At 42.2% G+C, this 21,250-nt stretch overlaps 1 protein-coding gene across 1 annotated transcript in view; it reads right to left on the bottom strand.

Annotated features, from left to right (window-relative positions):
• LOC310808866 (band 4.1-like protein 1) overlaps positions 1-14,032 on the bottom strand; it is a gene marked incomplete at both ends in the record, with an annotated part of 18,014 nt that extends 3,982 nt beyond the window's left edge. The window contains 14 exons of the mRNA XM_083675966.1: positions 830-985; positions 1,894-1,932; positions 2,866-2,904; positions 3,762-3,970; positions 4,335-4,510; positions 5,330-5,427; positions 6,876-7,028; positions 7,353-7,440; positions 7,751-7,969; positions 8,321-8,396; positions 8,545-8,587; positions 9,300-9,404; positions 13,435-13,599; positions 13,961-14,032. Of these exons, the coding sequence (XP_083532092.1) occupies positions 830-985; positions 1,894-1,932; positions 2,866-2,904; positions 3,762-3,970; positions 4,335-4,510; positions 5,330-5,427; positions 6,876-7,028; positions 7,353-7,440; positions 7,751-7,969; positions 8,321-8,396; positions 8,545-8,587; positions 9,300-9,404; positions 13,435-13,599; positions 13,961-14,032 (1,638 nt within the window). The remainder of the gene's footprint in view (positions 1-829; positions 986-1,893; positions 1,933-2,865; positions 2,905-3,761; positions 3,971-4,334; positions 4,511-5,329; positions 5,428-6,875; positions 7,029-7,352; positions 7,441-7,750; positions 7,970-8,320; positions 8,397-8,544; positions 8,588-9,299; positions 9,405-13,434; positions 13,600-13,960) is intronic.
• Between the last annotated feature and the right edge of the window lie 7,218 nt (positions 14,033-21,250).

Consider the following 21,250-nt stretch of genomic DNA (forward strand, 5'->3'; position numbering starts at 1 on the left):
CAGAGACTCTATAGCCACCTGTGCGTCAAGTTTGTTCTGTCTCTCTGAATTAATTTCATACTGATATTGACTCTGCTTCAACTCTCTGTTTTTATTTCGATCCTCTCTTTGGAAAAGAGGTTCTCTGTGGCGTTCTCATACCCATTCTCTTGCACACCATTCCTTGAGAAAAAGGTGACACGTGAATCTTTGTTACTTCTATATGTTGCGTCTTCTGCAGAGTGCAAGCCCCTGAGTCCAGTTGCAGTCAGAACTGTTTCTTGCTTTTGGGATCCAGTGGCACCTGCTGTAGTTTTCCCATCCACTTCCATATCCTCAGATGCCATACCATGCCACGCCTTGGTAGTGAACTTCTCTTTTCTAATTTCTTCCTCTCTTGTTCTGGAATATGTGTAGGGAGAGGTCTTATTCTTTTCCTCTTTTGAGATAAGGCCCAGGCTTCCTTGAAAACCATCTTGCTTTTCGCTCATTATGGAATCCACTGAGGCCTATACATTGACATAGAGTAAACACAGTTTCATTAACCTGTACTACTCTAAAACAGTACATGCAGTATCGAGTTTGCAACACCACATCAATCCTTAGACCTATTTCAAGTGATTTGACAGGACTGGTGGGGTTTAGCTATATCTTTTCCACAAATCTGGTCCTTGTTTCCTCTTTTTTTGTAGGATGTGCTCAAAGGAGATCTACAGTACTACTTTTTGCCAGGAAAGGGGAGCAATGGGTAAGGCAAGAGAGCGGCATGTCCCTCCCTTACAGCACTAAAAAGAGGAGAAAACCACATTAGAGTGTTGCGACGTATCCCACAAGGAAGGCCTTCTCTTACTGGTTTCCTCTCTGGGGTGCCGCCAGGGGGGGTGGCGGACGACAGGCGCTTCTCCCGCTGCGCCAACTTGCTGTTGGGCTCCCTGAGAGCCCTCTTCAGCTCGTTGATGCTGGCCTGGTGCTTCTGAAGAACATCCTCCGGCTTGTCTAGGAACTGCTGCACACAGAGACAGTCGGGCACATTAAGGATTCATTCCTTTTCAATTTCAGACATTTTTGGAATTTAACTAGACATGGAATCGGGTTAAAAAAGGATGTGTTTGCAATAAGTTAGAGATTTTTTCAACTAAGATTCCATGTCCATTTCAATTCTGGTTGGGCTCAGTACACATATGTCACAATGAATGTCCAATCTGCAGTGCATTGGAGGATGACACTACTGCTACTTTGCATGAATTAATGGATGAGTATAGACAAGGCCCTCATTATTATCCACTCAAGTAATTAATGTTTGCATAGTTTGTTATCTGCCCATGAATGAGACATCTTTAAGGCAAGAGATCTATCGAACTTTCCAGATGACTAAAGCAGAGTACAAAAGAGATTCAAATCAACTGATGTTATCTATGATGATGCAGTTATCTTACTAAATATCTCCCAATCACAATGAAAAGATGTTCATGTGTTGTGGTTTTCCTTTAAGTGTTTTGGTACTGTTAGCTCAGTAAAGCCTGCAGCTTGCAGCTTTTTTACTTTTGTTTTGTTTTTCTTAGTGGGAACTGCTCCACTGCATCTGTCAAGCTGACCAACAATACACTGTTAAAGAGATGAGTACTCCTCTCCCACAGTTCATCTTTACTGAGACCAAACTTGAGATTAGACAGAAGGATTAACCCCTTTCAACTCCAGGAATTGCTACCAATATCAACATTACTGTATCTAAATGCTAAATCATACTATAAAGTAAGAAAAAAACGGAGGATTGGACTGAGCCCCTAATAAACAATAACTTAAAGCGGTTGTTCCCCTCTCCTGACAGACACAGGCACGATAAGAGACACAGCACAGCACACCTGGTGACAGTCACACAGAGAGCACAGGGAACTGAGCAGGGACAAGCAGTACCTCCTGTTTGTTGCGAGGAGTTGCCAAATTCTGATCCGACTGCGGAGGTTGCCGAAGGGGGGGTGGTTTAGACAGGGTGGGGCAGGGGGTGAGCGAAGCAGAGGTATGGTGGTGGAAGAGGTCGGGGAACGGGGAGTGGAGGGAGGCAGGGAGGGAGTGCGTACAGAGACAAAAAAGCGGAGTACCACAAGGCCAGAGTCAATAAAGCAGGCGGCCAGACAGACAGACAGACAGAGAGAGGCAGTGTTGGTGGTAGCAGGGCATCACAGTCAGACAGAGGAACTGAGATGCTTGGAGGAAAAAAACCAAATGCTACATGCTATACAGATCACAGACATATGAATCAGTGGTACTAAATCAAGAAAGATCAATACTATTAAATACCTATATACAATTAAAGAAGTTAAGAATGTTTCAAATAACTGTTCATTATAGTCTATAACTCGAGATGAATGGAGGAGCAGATACCTTGTATGAACGTGATGGAAAATACTTCAAATTGGTGAAAAATCTTCAAATTGGCTGAAAGTACAGTAGAGAACAGAACTCTAGACACAACTAGATATAACTAGATATACAGTATGATACCAGTTTTACTACATTTGTGTAACTACCGGTAAATGTGTCTCTCAAGGATGTCAATAGTGTGGAGAAAGATAATAATCACTGACCAATATAAAAAAAAACTATCTAAATACAGTAAATAGTTCCCTGATATTATTTTTGCTATGAGCCTAACCTGAACTACAGCGACCCCTTTTGAATTCAGAAGACGCACAGTCAAATGACGCGATGTGCACAAAGCCATGAGATCTCAGGAAGCCATGACTCACGGTCAATGAGGAATGACACTAAACCTAACTACAAGACAGACACAGGCCATGCTGAACAGAGATACTGAACATAAACCACACTAAAACCCAGAACAGACAGACAGACTGACAGACACTCATGACCAATGACCAAAAATACCTCAGGCTTCGAGTCTATCGGCGAGCCTGTCTCCTCGCCCTGTAAGCAAGTAGGAGGGGGGGAGGGAAGCAGTTAGTGAGGCACATAAGCCCACAGCAGGAGAAGGAGAGAGGGGCTGTTAAGGTAGTGAAAGACGCTGGGCATAAGAACCAGGGCGAGAGAAAAGAGGGCATGTTAGATTGAAGGGAGATTAAGGGAACAGAAAGCAGACAGGGTCTTTGAGCTCTACACTGAGAAGTCTTGGGAATGGAGAGGAGCGTAGGGTTGGAAATTGAGCTGAGTAGAGGGAGAGGAGGATATGGGTTAGACTCTAAAATGAAAGGGAAGGCAGGAGAGAGGGATGAGTTAGGTGCTAAACAAGGGATGTGTTTTCACTCTCTGTATACATATGTACATATGCCTTGTATGTGTTGAAACAAACCTAATCCAACATATTTTAGGAACAACATTTATCAGGGAATTATACATACATGTATGACCTAATTTACAGAAACTAAATACATCCCAATACTGTTAAATGGCCTCCTCTTCCTCCTCCTCCTCCTCCGTCCCTCCTCCTACACCTCTCTCCTTCATGACTATTGATCTGACTGAGTCTGACCAAGGACTTGTAGGTAAATACAAGCTGGTAGAAATCTATCTAGTCTCTTCACCTATCAGTTGCCACACAGGAGAGGAGACAAGAAGTCATGTACATTATGAGTTTACTGTAGAACCACTATCCTGGGTCTGTTCAGTAGGCTCAACATAGCAAAATCTTTTGCTACTGGAAAATAAAAATCTGTGCTCTTATTGAACAAATCTAAGTAGTAGTCTTCCCATTTCACCAATGTAGTTTCAAAACATTTTCTGAACTTTTCTCCTATTTTCATGCCTACAGAACATGACCCTTTTACCTTTAGTTCCATGGTCTTGGCAGCACTGTCTGCCTGCTCATCCTGATCCTGGTATAGATCCTGGTCTTGGTCTTGGTACTGGTACTGGTACTGGTCCTGGTCTAGGTCCAGACTGGCCTCCTGGTCCAGGTCTTCCCGGGACAGAAACTGTGTGCGCTCACTGGAGCTGCGCTGGGACAACTGGTCCATACTGTCCCCCAGGGCAGAGGCTGAGGAGGGGGAGAGAGAGGCTCACACAAGGCTCACTGTAGAGCATACTGGAGGGGTTCACCTAAGATAGGTGGCGATTGATCTAGATTCTATGATAAGTAAACATTTTTATATATCTCTTTTTCATTGAGGTTTGGATAGAGGTAGAGCAGGGTATCAAAATGACATTAGACATCCAACTAGGGGCAATTTTTACCTGGAGACAGAATTGGACAGCAGTATGTCCAGTGCAACACATTTATCAATAGAAAACAAAGAACATTTACACAGAGCTAGTCTACAGTATAGTATACAGTGTATTGTAACGGGTACATGTGTAGTGAAGTGATGTCATGCTATAGTAGAAGTCAGGACAGTCCTTACTTCCGTCCACACTGCGAGGCAGCAGGTACCGCTTGCTGACCGAGCGTTCAAACTGAGGGGCGGGGCGGTCGATCAGAGCACTGGCCTGCCGGGTCTGGGCCTGGGTCCGCCCACTGTAGCGGAACTTCGAGCCAATAACAAGGAATCCTTTGGGAGGGGGCTCTGGAGACACCAACCTATGAAGAGACTCAGCTTGAGTACATACTCTCACTGAGCACTTTATTAGGAACACCTGTACACCTTCTCATGGTGGAGGTGGTGTAATGGTGTGGGGAATGTTTTCCTGGCACACTTTGGGCCCATTAATACCAATCAATCATCGCTTGAATTTGAGTATTGTTACTGACCATGTGCATCCCTTCATGGCCACAATTTACCCATCTTCTAATGGCTACTTTCAGCATGATAATGCACCGTGTAAGAAAGCAAAAGTCGTCTCAAACTGGTTTCATGAACATGACAATGAGTTCAGTGTTCTTCAGTGGCCTTCCCAGTCACCGGATCTGAATCCAGTAGAACACCTTTGGGATGTGGTAGAACGAGAGATTCACCGCTTGAAAGTGCACTTGAAAAATCTGCAGAAATTGCGTGATGCAATCATGTCATCATGGACCAGAATCTCAAAGGAATGTTTCCACCAACTTGTGGAATCAATGCCACGAAGAATTGAGGCTGTTTTGAGAGCAAAGGGAGGCCCTACCCAGTATTAGTATAGTGTTCCTAATAAGGTGCTCAGTGTATATCACCATAAGGTACATGATTCATAACATTTTGAAGAAAGAAGAGGAGTTAGTGCTTGTAACCATAAGAAAGCCAATCTATTCTCTGTCTCTTCAAGGACAACTGCACTGCGTTGTGAAAAGTTGTTTGAGTGGTGCTGTGCAATGAAGCATGCAATGTGCCATGCTACCAGTGTGTGTGTGTGTGTGTGTGTGTGTGTGTGTGTGTGTGTGTGCGCATGTGTGTGTCTGTGTGTGTGTAGTGGTCTACTATACCTGAAGAAGGTGTGGTGTTCAATGCAGACCTTCCACAGGCGTTTAGAAGCCCGGTGGTTGGGCAGCTTGAAGCCGATGGTGCTCTCAAACTGCTCATACTGGAGTTGGAGGGAAGGAGTGAGGGATGAGGGATGAGGGAGGAGTGGCGAAGAAAGGAGGAGTGAAGGGAAAGAGTGCAGGAACACGTCGGGGGTGAGGGGTTGGGGTGAATCATGTTTACTCTAAACAAACAACATAATCAGTATCAAGCCTGATGGTTAAGGGGGAAATCTGGGATTTCTACATCCATTTTTGAACTTTTAAATTAATTATATACAATATAGACATTGATTCTTGATGAATATAACTTAAAAATGCATCATGAGTTTAGTTCAACTGTCCTTCAGAACCCAAAATATAAGCTTGTTTTACTTCATGTTTTGTAAACAATGTAATTGTAAACACGGTGGTCAGTCCTTGCTTACATAGCTCTATTTATGAATTTGATAGTGGATTCATTTCTCCAGCCCCATCCCCAGCTGTTTACCAACAAAAATTACCACTTTGCTGAATCCCAGATTGCCCCTTTAAAGGTGCAGAAATAGACTACTCAGAGGCTACAGCTACAGTTTCTCACATATATTTAAAATATTTAAACCAGTAATTCAAGTCACTGATTGGTTGGTTTCAATAGTCTAGTGAAAACGTGCACACACATTACTGCATTTGAGGACTGAAGTAGTTCATTCCTAGTTTAAAGGGACTCCAGTGTCTGAAATTACAAACAACTAAATGCCAGGAATGTTCTAATAATACAAGGTTAATTTGAAATGTGCAAACAGGTCACATACAGTCGAGTAATTCAACTGTGGCTTTTGAATTGGCAAGTTTGGAGGCTAGATCTTAGGGAATACACATTCACGGAACGACCCACAATCATGTATGAAGATATCAGTGTCAGATTACGATAGAGATGCACATATCGCTTCAGGAGGCAGACAACACACAAAGGTAACAGAGAATCACTTTAACAGTTGAAAACCAGAACAAGCTAAACACACTAATGTTTCCAAAATCCCTGATTAAAGCAAATCTCAATGGCCAGCCCACAATGCTTTGAAGTCAGCACAGAGGAAGACAGTTCTTGTTTCCAAACACACAAAACATAACACATCGCCCTTAATGTTTAAGAATAGTAACTCAACTTCTATAAATAGCATACAGTAAAGAGCATCCAGTACAAGATTGCCGAGCACCCAGATAAGGTTCAAAACTGGCACTTTGATGAAATAGAAGCCATTCAATAACGCCAACATCAGGCTGGTATAGGGTTGGCAGTGGCACAATAGGTCAGGGCAGCCAATCGTGAAATTCTACCTATTGAGAAAAGAAGTTATAAGTACTGGAATTGTGGTTGGTTTCCTTTCTAACCATTCAGATCTTAGTTGGTTTCTATGTCATAAACTGTTTTGACTGTGATTTTGTGGAGCTTTGTGTTGTGAAGTTTTTTCAGGCCAAACAAGATGCTTTATGAACAAGAAAACATGATTTAGGCTATCTACTGTACCTCTCCTGGACGTATCTTTATGTAGAAGTTGCTCCTCTTGTAAGAGATCTTGAGGATCTTAGGCCAGGCGAAGCGGTTGATCCTCAGACGATCACGGTAGATGAGGAGGCCGTTGGCACTCACGCCGAGCATGATGTCAATGCCCTCGGAATCCTATCAGTGCACCATGGGACAGGGGAGGTGGGTGATTACAGGGAAGAGGTGATGGAGAGGTCATGGAATTGATCATCAGGTTGGTTGGTGTGTTGCACTTATAACCGTGGTTCAATTCCCAGTTAGGTACACAAACAAACACATAAATAAACCCCAGCAGACATAAAAGACACTCTTCCACACACACCACACATACACATACACAGACACAGACACAGACACAGACACAGACACACACACACACACACACACACACAGACACACACATACACACACACACACACACACTCACACACACACACACCGTAAAACTAACTAAACTACCTTGGCGTGATGAAGGTCGACTCCGTACATGGAAAGCTTCTTGGCGTTTTCTAGAAAATTCACCTCTGCCTCTGCTGGACTCATTCCCCTAAGGCAGAACACAGAGACTATCATTATACAGTATCATTACCACAGCACAACTTACAGTAAAACACCCATATACTGTATTAGGTATGTACAGTATTGTGAGTGATTCAGATAAGTTTCAGATATGACCCATGTGTGGTCTAGATACAATGTGGTCAGGTAATGGTTCAGGTTTAGTTCAGGTAGTGTTGATAAGACAACAGACACACACATTGATGTGTGGTTCTGGAAAAAAAACACGATTCACTTTGTGTCCCAGGTATGGTTCAGTTGCGGTCCACAAGTGGTCAGACCCAGACCCAGACACCTACCTGTAGTTGCGGTGCAGCTCCATCACCCTCTCTTCCAGCTCTCTGGTCTGATTGGGGGCGAAGCGGAAGTCGCTGACATAGTCTGGTCCGTGCTCCTCTGGCTCGTAGTCTCCCACCTCAGCTTGCACCGTGTAGGAGCCCAGCAGGGCGTGAGTCACGAAGGAACAGGGTAGCCGACCAGATAGCATGTCATCCCTCAGTTGCAGACACAGGTAGTACCTACAGATGTACAATAGATACACACTCAGATAGCATGTACACATACAGTAGTTTATGGAGGGCACATAGGTAGTACATGAACACATCATGTAGATACATATTTATACAGTAGGTTTATTTGAGTATTTGAGTAGTATTTATACACTAGGGATGGTACATATTAATAAACATTTCATAATATAAATCACATAATTTCATTGTGTTTCTGTTAATTTTGAAGTGCAGATGTTCATGGGAAAAGCACATGGTCAGATGTTGTTGATGTAATTTATACAGAGGGTCAAATGACAATTTTCCATTGCACCCTATTATCCACGAAGAAAGACACACAACTGATGGACCGTAACATACCTAGTGATATCCTCAATGAGCTGAGAGGGGTCAGGGGGGTAAAACTTGACAGAAAAGCCAAAGTTCCATGAGCCAACTGTGGAGGAACAACAGACAACACAGTTAGAATTCTCTCTCTCTCTCTCTCTCTCTCTCTCTCTCTCTCTCTCTCTCTCTCTCTCTCTCTCTCTGTGGATGCGTGTGTGCGTTGCATTTAGTTTGTGAGTTTAACTTATCCCACTTACTTCGAATTTGCTTTTTGAGCTCCTTTGATGGGTCCAGCCAATTCTGAAAGAGAAGGAAAAAATTGTCTTGAGAACAAAGCACAAAGCACCACAAAAAAAGTGTATTCACTGTACTGACTTTACTGTCCCCAAGCTATTGCCTCTATTGAGAGTCAAAATGTATTCACAAAGCAAGAAAAGAAATAAATTATTCTATAAACGGTTCATGCCTTAATATTCTCAGGACACTGGAATATAAATGCCAGTTAAGCCCCACTCGCTTGACTTAATGTCACAAGGGTCTACTGAGGGATGTTTTCTCTGTACAGTGTGGACCCCTTGTGCTGCTTTTTAAAAGGGCAATCACTTCTAATCACATTTCAAAGGGCAACGTCCAGTGTCCCTCCCTCGATTTCTCTTGATTGTCCACTGAGAGGATCACACCAATTACTGTTTAAAGGGCAACCAGCCCTTATTACTTCATCACTTCATCTAAAAAGATGTCATACATCCCTGATCTTTGGAGATAGCTCCATTGTGCTTTTAGGTATACCATTCTACTCATGAACCCTTCTCCTTTTTCTATATCAGTAATGAACCACTGCATGTACTTACTATCTTATTACAAGGTAATAGCATTAATTATTCCACTGTATGTTACTCTGGTGCCAGGCGTAGGCCTATGTACAGTTAAGTAATGTTACAGTAACTGCTGCTGATTGTTTTACTACTGTAAAGTTGGTCTGACAGAACCAAGAGATGAGGAGGGTTTTGACCTTGGTGTTGTCTGTGTCGTAGAATGTCAGGCCAAAGTAGTCCCTCTCCAGCAGGTTCAGATGGCCACACACCATGTCCAGCAGTGACTGCCCTCGGGCAAATTTCTGTCATACACACATGTAGCACACACATACCCCCCACACACACACATACACACAAACACACACACACACACACACACACACATACAAATGAAAGGAAAACATATACACAAATGTATAAATACACACATACAGAAAGTAAATGTTTCATTGTCAGGCAAACAATGTCATCTGATAACATCATGACCATATACACTTTATTAGGTACACCTGTTCAACTGCTTGTTAACGCAAATATCTAATCAGCCAATCACATGGCAGCAACTCAGTGCATTTCGGCATGTAGACATGGTCAAGACGACCTGCTGAAGTTCAAACCGAGCATCAGAATGGGGAAGAAAGGTGATTTAAGTGACTTTGAACGTGGCATGGTTGTTGGTGCCAGACAGGCTGGTCTGAGTATTTCAGAAACTAGTGATCTACTGGGATTTTCACGCACAACCATCTCTAGGGTTTACAGAGAATGGTCCGAAAAAGAGAAAATATCCAGTGAGCGGCAGTTCTCTGGGCGAAAAATGCCTTGTTGATGCCAGAGGTCAGAGGAGAATGGCCAGACTGGTTCGAGATGATAGAAAGGCAACAGTAACTCAAAGGTTGGAGGTGGTGGTGTAATGGTGTGGGGGATATTTTCTTGGCATACTTTGGGCCCCTTAGTACCAATTGAGCATTGTTTAAACGCCACAGCCTACCTGAGTATTGTTGCTGACCATGTCCATCCCTTTATGACCACAGTGTACCCATCTTCTGGCTACTTCCAGCAAGATAACGCACCATGTCACAAAGCTCACATGATCTCAAACTGGTTTCTTGAACATGACAATAAGTTCACTGTACTCCAATGGCCTCCACAGTCACCAGATCTCAATCCAATAGAGCACCTTTGGGTATCACTTCTACTCTCTCAGCATAAATAATATACACACACTGACAGCCAAAATAACACATAGGTGATATAATTTAAGAAAGATTTACTGAATCCAAGTTTTGAGCACATCGAATAACAACAGTGCATCTTTGAATAGGGAGTTGTTCATGAAAATTCATCATCCACAAGGCCTCACTAAACCCGCTCTGAAATGTATGAGATATGATACTGTATTAGAACCCAGTGGAGTGGTTTACACATATGTTTTCATGCCTCATAGCATATACTGTATCTTCACTGACCCCATAGAACATCTCTCAGAAGCACTAACACTAAAAACGGCAGCATGAAAACCCCGCCCATCTGTCAGGCTGAAAGACATCTTTATGGCTCAATACCTCTTCATCCCTGAAGAATGGGAGGGGCTTAGGTTTAGGCTACAAAAGGAAGGCATATCGCTAGTGTTTCACACAGGCCACACCTAGTTTCTAGCCCTTCAGGGCTTAAACCTTAGCGCTGTTTGATTCAGAGGCAGTCTTGGCAGATGCTGTCTACATGCAGACGCCACGCTCATCTCCCAGGGAAACCTTGCTCCTACGGCGACAGAGCAACCGAGCAGCTGTTACCATGGAAACAGAAGTAATTGGTCCCCCTCTCTTTGTGTGTGTGTGCTCTCGCTCGTGACTGGTGGGCCACACGTCTTTGTTAGGCTCCTGACAATGAAAGGCAGGTAAATACAGTAGCCATTCACTTAAACATTGATTACATTAATTCATTAAGCAGTTAACTGATCAAACATTAAACATAACCTGCTGCTTGTTGTTCAGACAAATACTGAAGGTCTGGTGGAATACAGCAGCTATGGGCAAGTGAGAGAGTGCACAGCAGAGATTAGCGTAGTGGTTGCTGAGAAAATTTGGGAGGCATATTGGATTTTCTTGCTAAATGAAATTGCAACACACACATTTCAGGTGGTCCCCCAAGCGTTGCAACCAATTCAGGGCTGTTGATGAGATTTCGCTGTCGTTTCAATTGGCTCCAATCACATTTCTGCCACACTTGTTCTATGGGCTGATTACATTAGAATCCATTTGGCGTAATCCTAGAAATCCATTTTACAGCCTGCTTGGTCCATGCAAACAAGATGAAGGGAGACAGTATATGTGAATGGACTAATAGCCAGCCTGAGTGGAAGTAGGAGTATTGACCATAGCCAATTAATGGGAATTCTTTGTGGTAAGGCTTTTGCCTTGTAAAAAATAATATCATATCATTATTCATGAAAGCCTGTGAATTATTAATCAGTCTTTTTGTTTCAGACAGCTTCATTGCCTTATTAATAATACTACTATAATCAATTATGGATTAAATCAATCCATTGCATTCTCCAAACGTAAGCAGAGTTTTATTTTTGCCATACCCAAGAAATAACACCACTAGTTTTTAACACTCAGTCATCAGTTTTGATTGAATAGGGCCCACGGTGGCACACCCATTTCAACTAGCTTGAAGAGCAGCCTGATTTACAATGTTAATGTGTGAGGAAGGGAGACTGGTTGGATTGTGGACAGCAGGGTAACCAGGTCCATGAGGTCTTGTATCAATTGTGTGGTTTGAGGTTAGAGATTCAACAACCTGAATGCACTGAACTCCGTCAATATATGTAATGTTAAGAGCCAAAGATCAATAAGAAAGAGTGTGGTTTGATTCTCTGTGTACATGTATATCATTAAGGTTCATTGTTGTTCATCATTATCGTGATCACATTCATGGATGCCTGGGGATCTTTCTAATATTCATCTTTGCACCACCCCTGTGCAGTACACACACACACACACACACACACACACACACACACACACACACACACACACACACACACACACACACATACACACAATCTCTCTTTGTTCTCCCCTCCCCCTCTCTCCTTCTCGATCTCCCATTCTATTTTCTCCTTAGTCGCACATAAGAGCAGCTATACATGTATGTCAACTGGATGGATTTCTCATCCTACCCAAATGCAGCTGATGTCACTGTAGAGGGTGAGAGAGGGGGGAGGGGGGGGGGTGTACTGTATATGGGATTCCTCTGGTCTCCACAAACACCCAAACACATTTCTGTCCTTCTAAGCTGCTAGCCTGTGTACTGTACAGAGGTCACAGACATGAGGGGTAGTCGTAAAGGAACACAGTGGCATGAATAAGGCCAACCTGTGACAAGTTAATTCCCGTCACACATCATAGCCCATCACAAACAGTCGCCACCAGGGTTACAGTGCTGATACTAATATGATCCATGGTAATAAGTCTGGTCAAGCTCCCCTGAGAATCTCTGTTGTGCACAGAACACACTTCCTCTACAACCACAGCCCCCCTCTCAAGCTGTCACCTTCTTCCCATGCAGCAGCACTCTTCAATGTCTGTTTACGATGAGAGGGGATGGTTTTGGGGGCTGTTCCAAAAATATGAATATCCAAATAACTCAGTAGCAGTTTACAAACGTGAACGTTAGGTGCTCACTGTGGGCAGAAACAGAGACTGAGAAGCGCCCCCCCTCTCTGGGAGGCGGTCTCTCACGTCTGTCACTCATTCCGAATAGCAGCGAGAGACCTCATTTCCCTGACTAAGTAGCATGTGTAGCATGGCTGTGAGGCAGATTGAAGCCCACTGAGGAATACTGTGCTGAGTCAAGTGGCCCATTGATATGGGAGGGCTATAAGCTGCTTCTGAAAAAATGCATCCTCTAGTGATTCTCTGGGCGAGGCATGAATTTCAAGCATGTGTTACTTCAGCTTGGAAGATCTGTCTTGAGGAGCATGTTAGCTCCGCAAAGCCACAGCCCTCTCTCACAACCTATTACCTACACATAAATATCGCTAATGAATAAAAAGTTCCCATAGGATAAGTCTTCAGAATGGGGACACTGTGCAGTAAGTGGCACAAATCAAGCCTTTACTAGCAACTAATTGGGTTGTATGTCATTATTGAAAGAGGTGCATTAGCAACAGCCTAGAAATGACCTGATTAGGTCTACAAAATGCATGCTCATTAGGTGCAAGTTAACGCTTTGTAGCTGGGACTGGCCTTATTCTAGTGTAAACAATCATGCTGCACATAAGACCATGTCTTTCCTCACCATTTCAGTATAAATGCCATTATTGCATACCTCTACTCCAATCTCGTAATCCGAGCCGTCCAGTAGTGTGACTTTAACTGGGACAGTCTTGGGGCGTTTGGAGGTTTTCTGGGGGGATTTGGAGGCCTTGCTTGGGGTCATATCTGAGCTGTCGTCCATGTCCTCATTGTCATCTGGCACCTTAGTGTCATGATCCTTCAAATACATGATAGAGCTTCAAACATCACCAACATAAACATTCAAATACACAACAAATTGTAGCCCAATGCCTCTTCTCAATGTTGACTATAAATTCTGATTAAAAAAATAATCTGTAATAGACTGTCTTGGAACCAAGTCAAATAAGCATCAATGAGCATCACATCAAATGTTGCATGTAAAGTATAAACAGGTGAGTTGTGTTACTGTTCAAATAGATGTTAAATGTAGAGGTACGTAAATGTAGAGGTACGTAAAAGTAGCGGCCTAGCATATCAATCCAAGACCAGAAGTGACTTTGATGATTAAATGTCAACTATAGAATGATATATAACTGTGAGTTATGCAGCTCCCTCACCTGATTGGTCTTCCTGACATCACCCTCCATTCCACTCTTTATCTCAGCAGCCATACCCTTCTCTGTTGTCATGGTAATGGGTCCAAGTCCTGAAACAATAAATAAACGTGTTCACACATACTCACACAACATGAAGTCAGTAATCTTCTGGCATTCATATCCCAAGACCATCCTCACGTATATTAGCCATAGGTAGTAGATAACCTACACCAAAAACATATTCACACTACACATTCTCAACCCCATTACAGCATCCTCATTCCTTGCACTCAGTTCTGCAACACAGTGACATTTTGTGCAATTACTGGCTGCAAAACTAATATCCAACAATCTAACATCAGATTTCCTACTGAACTGACAGCCACTTTTCACATGTGGGCCAAGGCGTTGTGCAAAGTGCCCAGTCGTCCCTCACTGTAATAGCTGGGTTCAGCCTCCCACAGGAGCACTCTACGTGAAAAGCGCCGGCTTTAGGAGGCTCTCCCTCACGCTAGGAGAAGAGATAGCATAAATTACATCAGCCAGAGAGAGCCCTGCGGAAGACAGCAGAGAGAGAGAGAGAAATAGAGAGAGAAACAGAGAGAGCTGTGGGGAGAGAGAGAGAGAGAGAGAGAGAGAGAGAGAGGAAAAGAGATAGACAGATGAGGCTTGTCATTTGAAGGTGACCACTCCTCGCACTCAGAGAATAATCCGACTTGTACTCTTAAACACTGCTTTCTCTCTCCCTCACGATTAAAAATAGCTGATATTCTTATTAGGCTCTACAGTTCAGGGAAATGAATTCTCTCTGTTTGAGATAAAAGGCTGCAGTTATACTGTACCTTTAATATTAAAAGTGAGCACAGGGTGCCCACTCCAACTTTCTCTTGGCTTCAGCTGATTTTTGAAGATACTGTATGGAATATGACTTTGCCAACACATTTTTCTCCAGTCATGTGTAAAATCCCTGTTTGAGAGAGAGGTCCCTTATGGCAGTGTTTCCAAATTAGTGGGTTGAGGCCCATTTGTCTCTTGGTTACAGCTATAAAGATTAGTTTGGGTTATTTGGCAAGTCAATAACATTTAGATGAGTCACAGCATAACAAAGCTTTACGAGTGAGACAAGCTATGTAAAAAAATTAAATAAAAATACTGTCACAGTAATGGACAACTAAGATGTGGTCCGTGTTGCCATCTTGGCAATAATATCATTGATTCCTCATAGCATATGAATATCAGGTTTGAGCTGTCTCATGCTACATTCTCTGGTCTGGTTATCCTATTTCCAGTATGTACTGTAAGTAAGTACCTATCCCTAGAAAGAGGATAACCACATGATAAAAGACTTAATCATGTCATCATTATTTTCCACTTAAGATGCAGTAGGGATTTCAGTAGCCAGAGGCACTGTTATATTTTTATCATGATTGTCTATGTTCCTTGAGTGTTTGAGTTAAGATCTAGATTACTTTCACTGTACCTGTAGGTCAAATGCACATGTTTATCATACTGTTAGCACAAAAGATGGGTAATTATGCCTTAACGACTGAAATAACCAGACCATACAGTGGATGATTATCTTTTGGTACTTGCTTCAGTTACAATACCATGTATGAGGGCAAACAAGCAAAAAAAAGTGCTACTTTACAAACAAAGTAGCTAACGAGAAGGAGGGATTAGTTGAAAGGACAAGTGAAGCATTGAAACACTTTCAGGAAAACTTTAATTAGAGAGGAACAAAATTGTTTTTTTTAATTCAGTCTAATTGCGGCACGCTTGTAAACAGATGATGGATAATGTGGCATTAGTCACCAAAGAGCGAGAAGGAAGCCTAGATTAAAATTTCCCACAGCCAGCTGTCTGTCTATCTGCTATCTGGATTTACCGCTTGAGAGCCTCGGACAGAACATTTCTCAACTTTAGGGACAGGGGAGCCTATACTATGTGCCTAATCAGAGACAATCAAAGACAAATATAAACAGGCTCTTGAGAGGGTGCAGGAGTCACACAAGCAATACCTCCCTTGATTCAAAAGCTTACAATATTGATGGACAGAGGGTTGGATAGGCTTGTATCTCCACAAATGGCTATCCACCAATAACCTTGCTTTATTCTAAAATATTCTAAAGACACTGTAAGATTTCAGACTCCACTGCTAGTGCACTGCATGTCAGGCCTGAGCAGTTTTACCATGTTTCTGCATTCAGACTATGTCAGATGCTGACAAGAGAAGCAGCGTATTTCCATGAACAGACCCCTGATTCAGAAAGTATTTCTGGTGCCAAACACTACATTAATGCTACTTGGTATTTGCATGGAGTGTATATGTTTGTTTTTTTGTGCAAGTAACCTCGATGACACCTATTCATAAAAAATGTTTGCGGGCTGCCGCCATCTGAAATGAGACTGTGAACACATAACATAGTCAGTACGTGTGACAGTAAGGAATATATATATATAATTTTTTTTTAGGGCATTTCTGCTTTATTGGGATAGAGGCAGTAGAGATTGACAGGAAGGATGGGATGACATGCAAGATATGTCAAAGGTCGGAATCAAACCAGGAACCTTACAATTATGTGGTATGCGCATTAGTGTGCTAAGCCACAAAGTACCCCAAATAAGGAATATATTTTAATGGTGCAAAAACCTGTCTTAGCGCAAATGTGGGGCTGGCGCTAGGGGCTGTGTCTGAAATATTTCAGCTATTTTCACAGCCAACAGCGCAACTGATGGCACTTGACCTGCTCATTGTCGTGAACACACCTCTTTTACCGCTACTGAGTGCAGATAAGACAGCGCCCCAGCGCTGTCGTAAATCCACCTGTTACTGCTGAAACAAATTGCTAATAGGTTTGTTTTGCGCTGGCTAAAAATACAGCCCTAAATGTGTGCACATGAGTATGATGTCATATCTTGTCTGGAGTTCTGTCTTCACCACTTACACAGAAGGCATATCCCTGTGTTCTAATCCCTTATAATTGTATCCTGCTGGTACAGACCATTTTAAATCTCCTTCAATTTAATAGTCTCCAATCAATACCTTCTCCAAGGAGAATTGGACTTGGAAGTTGATCAGTGGCAGAACCATGTGCTCATTTCACACGTTAAGATGGTGGGGCCAATCAATTCTTTAACTGCAATTCAATCACTCAGGCTCCACGTCTGTTCTGGTCACTGCACACCTAATCATCAGGATAGGGTAGATAATAGGTATGCGGGTGCTTAGGTGATTTGACAGCTTGTGTCTTCAAAGAAGCCCTCTGTTATTAATGTATATTTTTTTGCAAGATTTCTCGTAGACATTTTGTTGGTGAAATTGAAAGGGGTCCAGTCTGTAACAAAGCCTCCATGGAAGTGTAATAGTTTATAGCCAAACAAAAATTTCTCAATGTACCAATGAGGAAAATAATTGGTTCGAAGATAATGAGGGGTATTCACAATTTATCCTCAATTGACCGAGGTTAATTCCTCTGTTCAACAAACTCAGAATAAAAAACAATTGTTTATTTGTGTACTTTGTTGATACAACAGGACTAAGCAGTCAGCATGTTCCAATCCATTGCATTGCATCATCGGATGCATTTCTAAATTGGATTGTGCACAAACAAGTGGTCAATTTATCCTGGCAGTTGAATTTCAAGAACAAACCCGTACGTTTCTGGCTCAATATTGTTTATATGCCTATATAAAGCTATATTTTGTGGCAGCAGTCAATGCAGCTTTACCTCTTGACATAAAAATGCAGTGATGTGATTATAGTGTCCTGTTAAGATGACAACTATTCATGGATAAAATGCTAGATCATTGCTCAAGGTACAGGTATCTCTGTAGAATGTACTGTAACACTAGGGGTTAGCCAATAGATTACAATGTCGTCTTGAATTATAGGCAACCAAAATGATGCCAGGTTGGTATCATTCTACATAGCCTATTAATCCACAGCATATGTGGTACCACATACCAATTAATACTGATGAGTAGATGGGATTTACGTTAAAACAGTTAGCTCCGGCCACACACTTGCATTGGTCAGTCTTGCATTTCAGCTGTGCCGGAAACTGCAATAACAGCACGGCCACCAAATTACATTTGTTGAAGAAATATATATCACTACACCCACTCTCTCTTGTTTGACAGTGCCAAATTTACTTAGCAACCTTTCCGACAGCATCAGTTCATTTGGTAAGGGAGAAGGGCATGACTTACTTCACCTCCTGATGGTCAGTGACTGCCCAACACACACCAAACCAGACGATATGGGAAATCCAACATCAATATTTGTTTTAACACCAAGACAGAGTAGGCATAGTGGAGTTTAAGGTGAGACGTAAAAGTGATAAGTGTAACTTATGGCAAGCCTGACTGCAACCTTCCAAAAGAGTGGATAACATCTTCAAAGCACACAATTACTAAAAGTCAAAATAATTAACCTAGCCACAACCCTCCTTGATCGGAGGACCTAAGAACTTTGCTGTATTTGTTTTGAAAGATTTTGCATATATATTTTATCAACAAGGTACTAGCCCAAAGACTATTGATGTGTGAGACAAAACACTGTACAAGATAGCAACATTTTTGCAGATCACAAAGCAGTCATTGAAAAGCCTATGAGCAGACTGTTTTGGATCTTTAAATAGAACACATAACAAATCTGGCCACAGATATTGTCCCATGAAGCTAAATCCAGGTCTGATGTCGTTGACCGTGGTGCACACACACACAATTCTATAAGTCCTATCATGGTGCCATCCCTGTCAATCAAAGACTCTCCATAATGGCTTTCAACCACCTCATGTCTGTCTATCTCTCAGATGACCTCCCCTCTCCTCACAGTTTCACTGTCAGAGCTTACAAAAAAATCACTAACGAACATCAGACGATAACAGGCGATCACTGAGAAGATATCCCAGTATCAATGACGGACTTTGGAACCTGCTGTAATGGATGGATCCCTTACTCCTACTGCAGAACAGTGGAAACTAAACACAAACTGTAGATGGTACAAAAGGCACATCGATGGCAGCTTGCTTAGATAAATGCCCAGATTGTAACGGAAATGATGGGGGATCATATGCGGTAGAATGATGGCCATGATACACCATTCATCAAGGTCTGACTGTGCCCATTTGTCTTCACGCCACCCCCCATCACTGAGCCCATGCCAATTTGCAGGCCCTAAAAATGGATACGTGCTAGGGCGGGTCTCCATAGCCCCGGGCCCTATCCTTCATCTGAACGGCAGATGGGCAGGAGGAATCCATCAAACATGGCGGCCTAAACAATGTCACAGCAGAGGGAAAGTAACGGGGAAAACAGCATGCAGACTCAGGTCATCAAACACAGTTTGTCGTCAACATATCAGCAGATACATACAGTAGGTCAGAGTTTAAAAGGTTCATGGTTGAGCGACTTGGTTGAGGCTAATCATTACAGGAGCATCTCTGTCATTTTAGTCTGGTGCGAATCTGCAATGTCAGTCATTTTTACGGACTGTGTGCGACCACAATTGTAATAATTCCGGCCTCTTTCTCGCTGTGTTTTGGCTTGTAAAAATATGATCACAACAAATTTGCAATAGGCTACATGGTGCGACATCTGTCCACTTCACTGATCATCAGAGACGAGGGAGGGGGTAGACAATCAACAGTATCATTGCCCATGGTGTGTGGCCTGCAATTATTCTGGATGACATTTGCTGATAGTTGTGTGGCTGGTATAGGCCGACTGTGATCAGTGAAAGTAAGCTGTCATGATGACATACTGTTAATCATATTATTCTGTAGGCTATTATATATAAAATGTACAAATGTTAATCTGTACACAAATTATAATTTCCTATGGCAAGAGATGAAATTCAAATGCTGATTACAATCCAGGCCCAGTCCTCCCCTAGAACAGTATAGTTCTATTTTGTTAATTCCTGCATAGAAGATTGTCTTGCAAACATTGATTTTACTGTTGCAAAATGTTGCATATTTGAACTGTAATCAATCACGAAAATAATAAAATGGTTCATTTCTATATTTCAAATAAATGTTTAGGCTACACAGCTTGGAAGTGCAGGCTTTAGCACTTAGAGTAGCAGTTAGAGTAGCCTAACCGGTGTGATATCTACCAGAGCGCAAGTTGGTATCGATATATTAAGGAGTGAGCTAAGATATTGGTACTTATGTTCTCTATGGCAACTGTAGCATAATACGTAACATAGCCTAGTGAGGCTATATTAACAAGTTCACGGCCTAATAGACCCCTTAGCCTCATTAGACAGATCATAGAACAACAAAGAGACTACAGTTCCCTCTGCTCCAGAACTCGGCCGTCACGATAAACCTACTGAATATAACAGGCTAAAATATGACAACTAATAATTTTCCATAGAACTTTCATCTTTCAACTATGGGGAAATGCAAATGATCACAATCACTGTAAACTGTTGTGGAGACGAGTGGATTATGCAAAATGAATACAATATTTAATATCATTATATTTTGTCATCACCTGATATTTCTGAGCCACTGTTGTGGGCTTGATGATGATATCACAATGATGATGATAATTAGTAAACATTCTATTAAGAGAAATAAAGAAATTGCAAAGACAGAACTTTCTCTAATTGAATTCCCAATTTTGAAAATAAATATGCCACCTAAAACCAAGGTTTTACCAACGCTGGTAAAATGATATTTTCGCTGCCGCCCATGCCTCAGATGCCAACGAATGCCGACGTCTTACCGACGCTCACAAAACGTTGGCTTTCCACTGCCGCTTTCCACTTCCACTGGCATGCTAATGGATGCCAATGTTGGCAAAACACATGCTTGCTATCTGGGCATGTCTCTTAATCCGCACCGTGGCCATTGTTAACAAATCAATGGGCATCTTTAATGGGCAGCAATCTACAGTACCAGAGTGGGGGAAGGTAAGGAGGGAATTTGTCTACTTAGTTCCTAACTTTCCTAAAAGTTCCTAACTTTACTCTGTAATCCATAGGTTGCATTGTCAAAGCTGATTCACACTTATTCATGTCAAAATACTGCTAAAACATGTCCTTGTCCTTGCTGCCCATATCAGAGCCCTTAGGTAGAGAGAATGGGTGATTACTACAATAAATGGTATGAAAGTAGACATTGATATTTGAAAAACACCAGTTGGTCCCAGTAAAGATTACTTGTCCACTCTCTCACACACACACACACACGCACACACGCACACACTCACACACACACACACACACACACACACACACACACACACACTCTCATTCTCATTCTCACACTCTTATATCTGTTTTGTCTTATGGTTTGTCTG

Source organism: Argentina silus, assembly GCF_951799395.1.
Source record: "Argentina silus genome assembly, chromosome: 8".
Classification (NCBI taxonomy): Eukaryota; Metazoa; Chordata; class Actinopteri; order Argentiniformes; family Argentinidae; genus Argentina; species Argentina silus.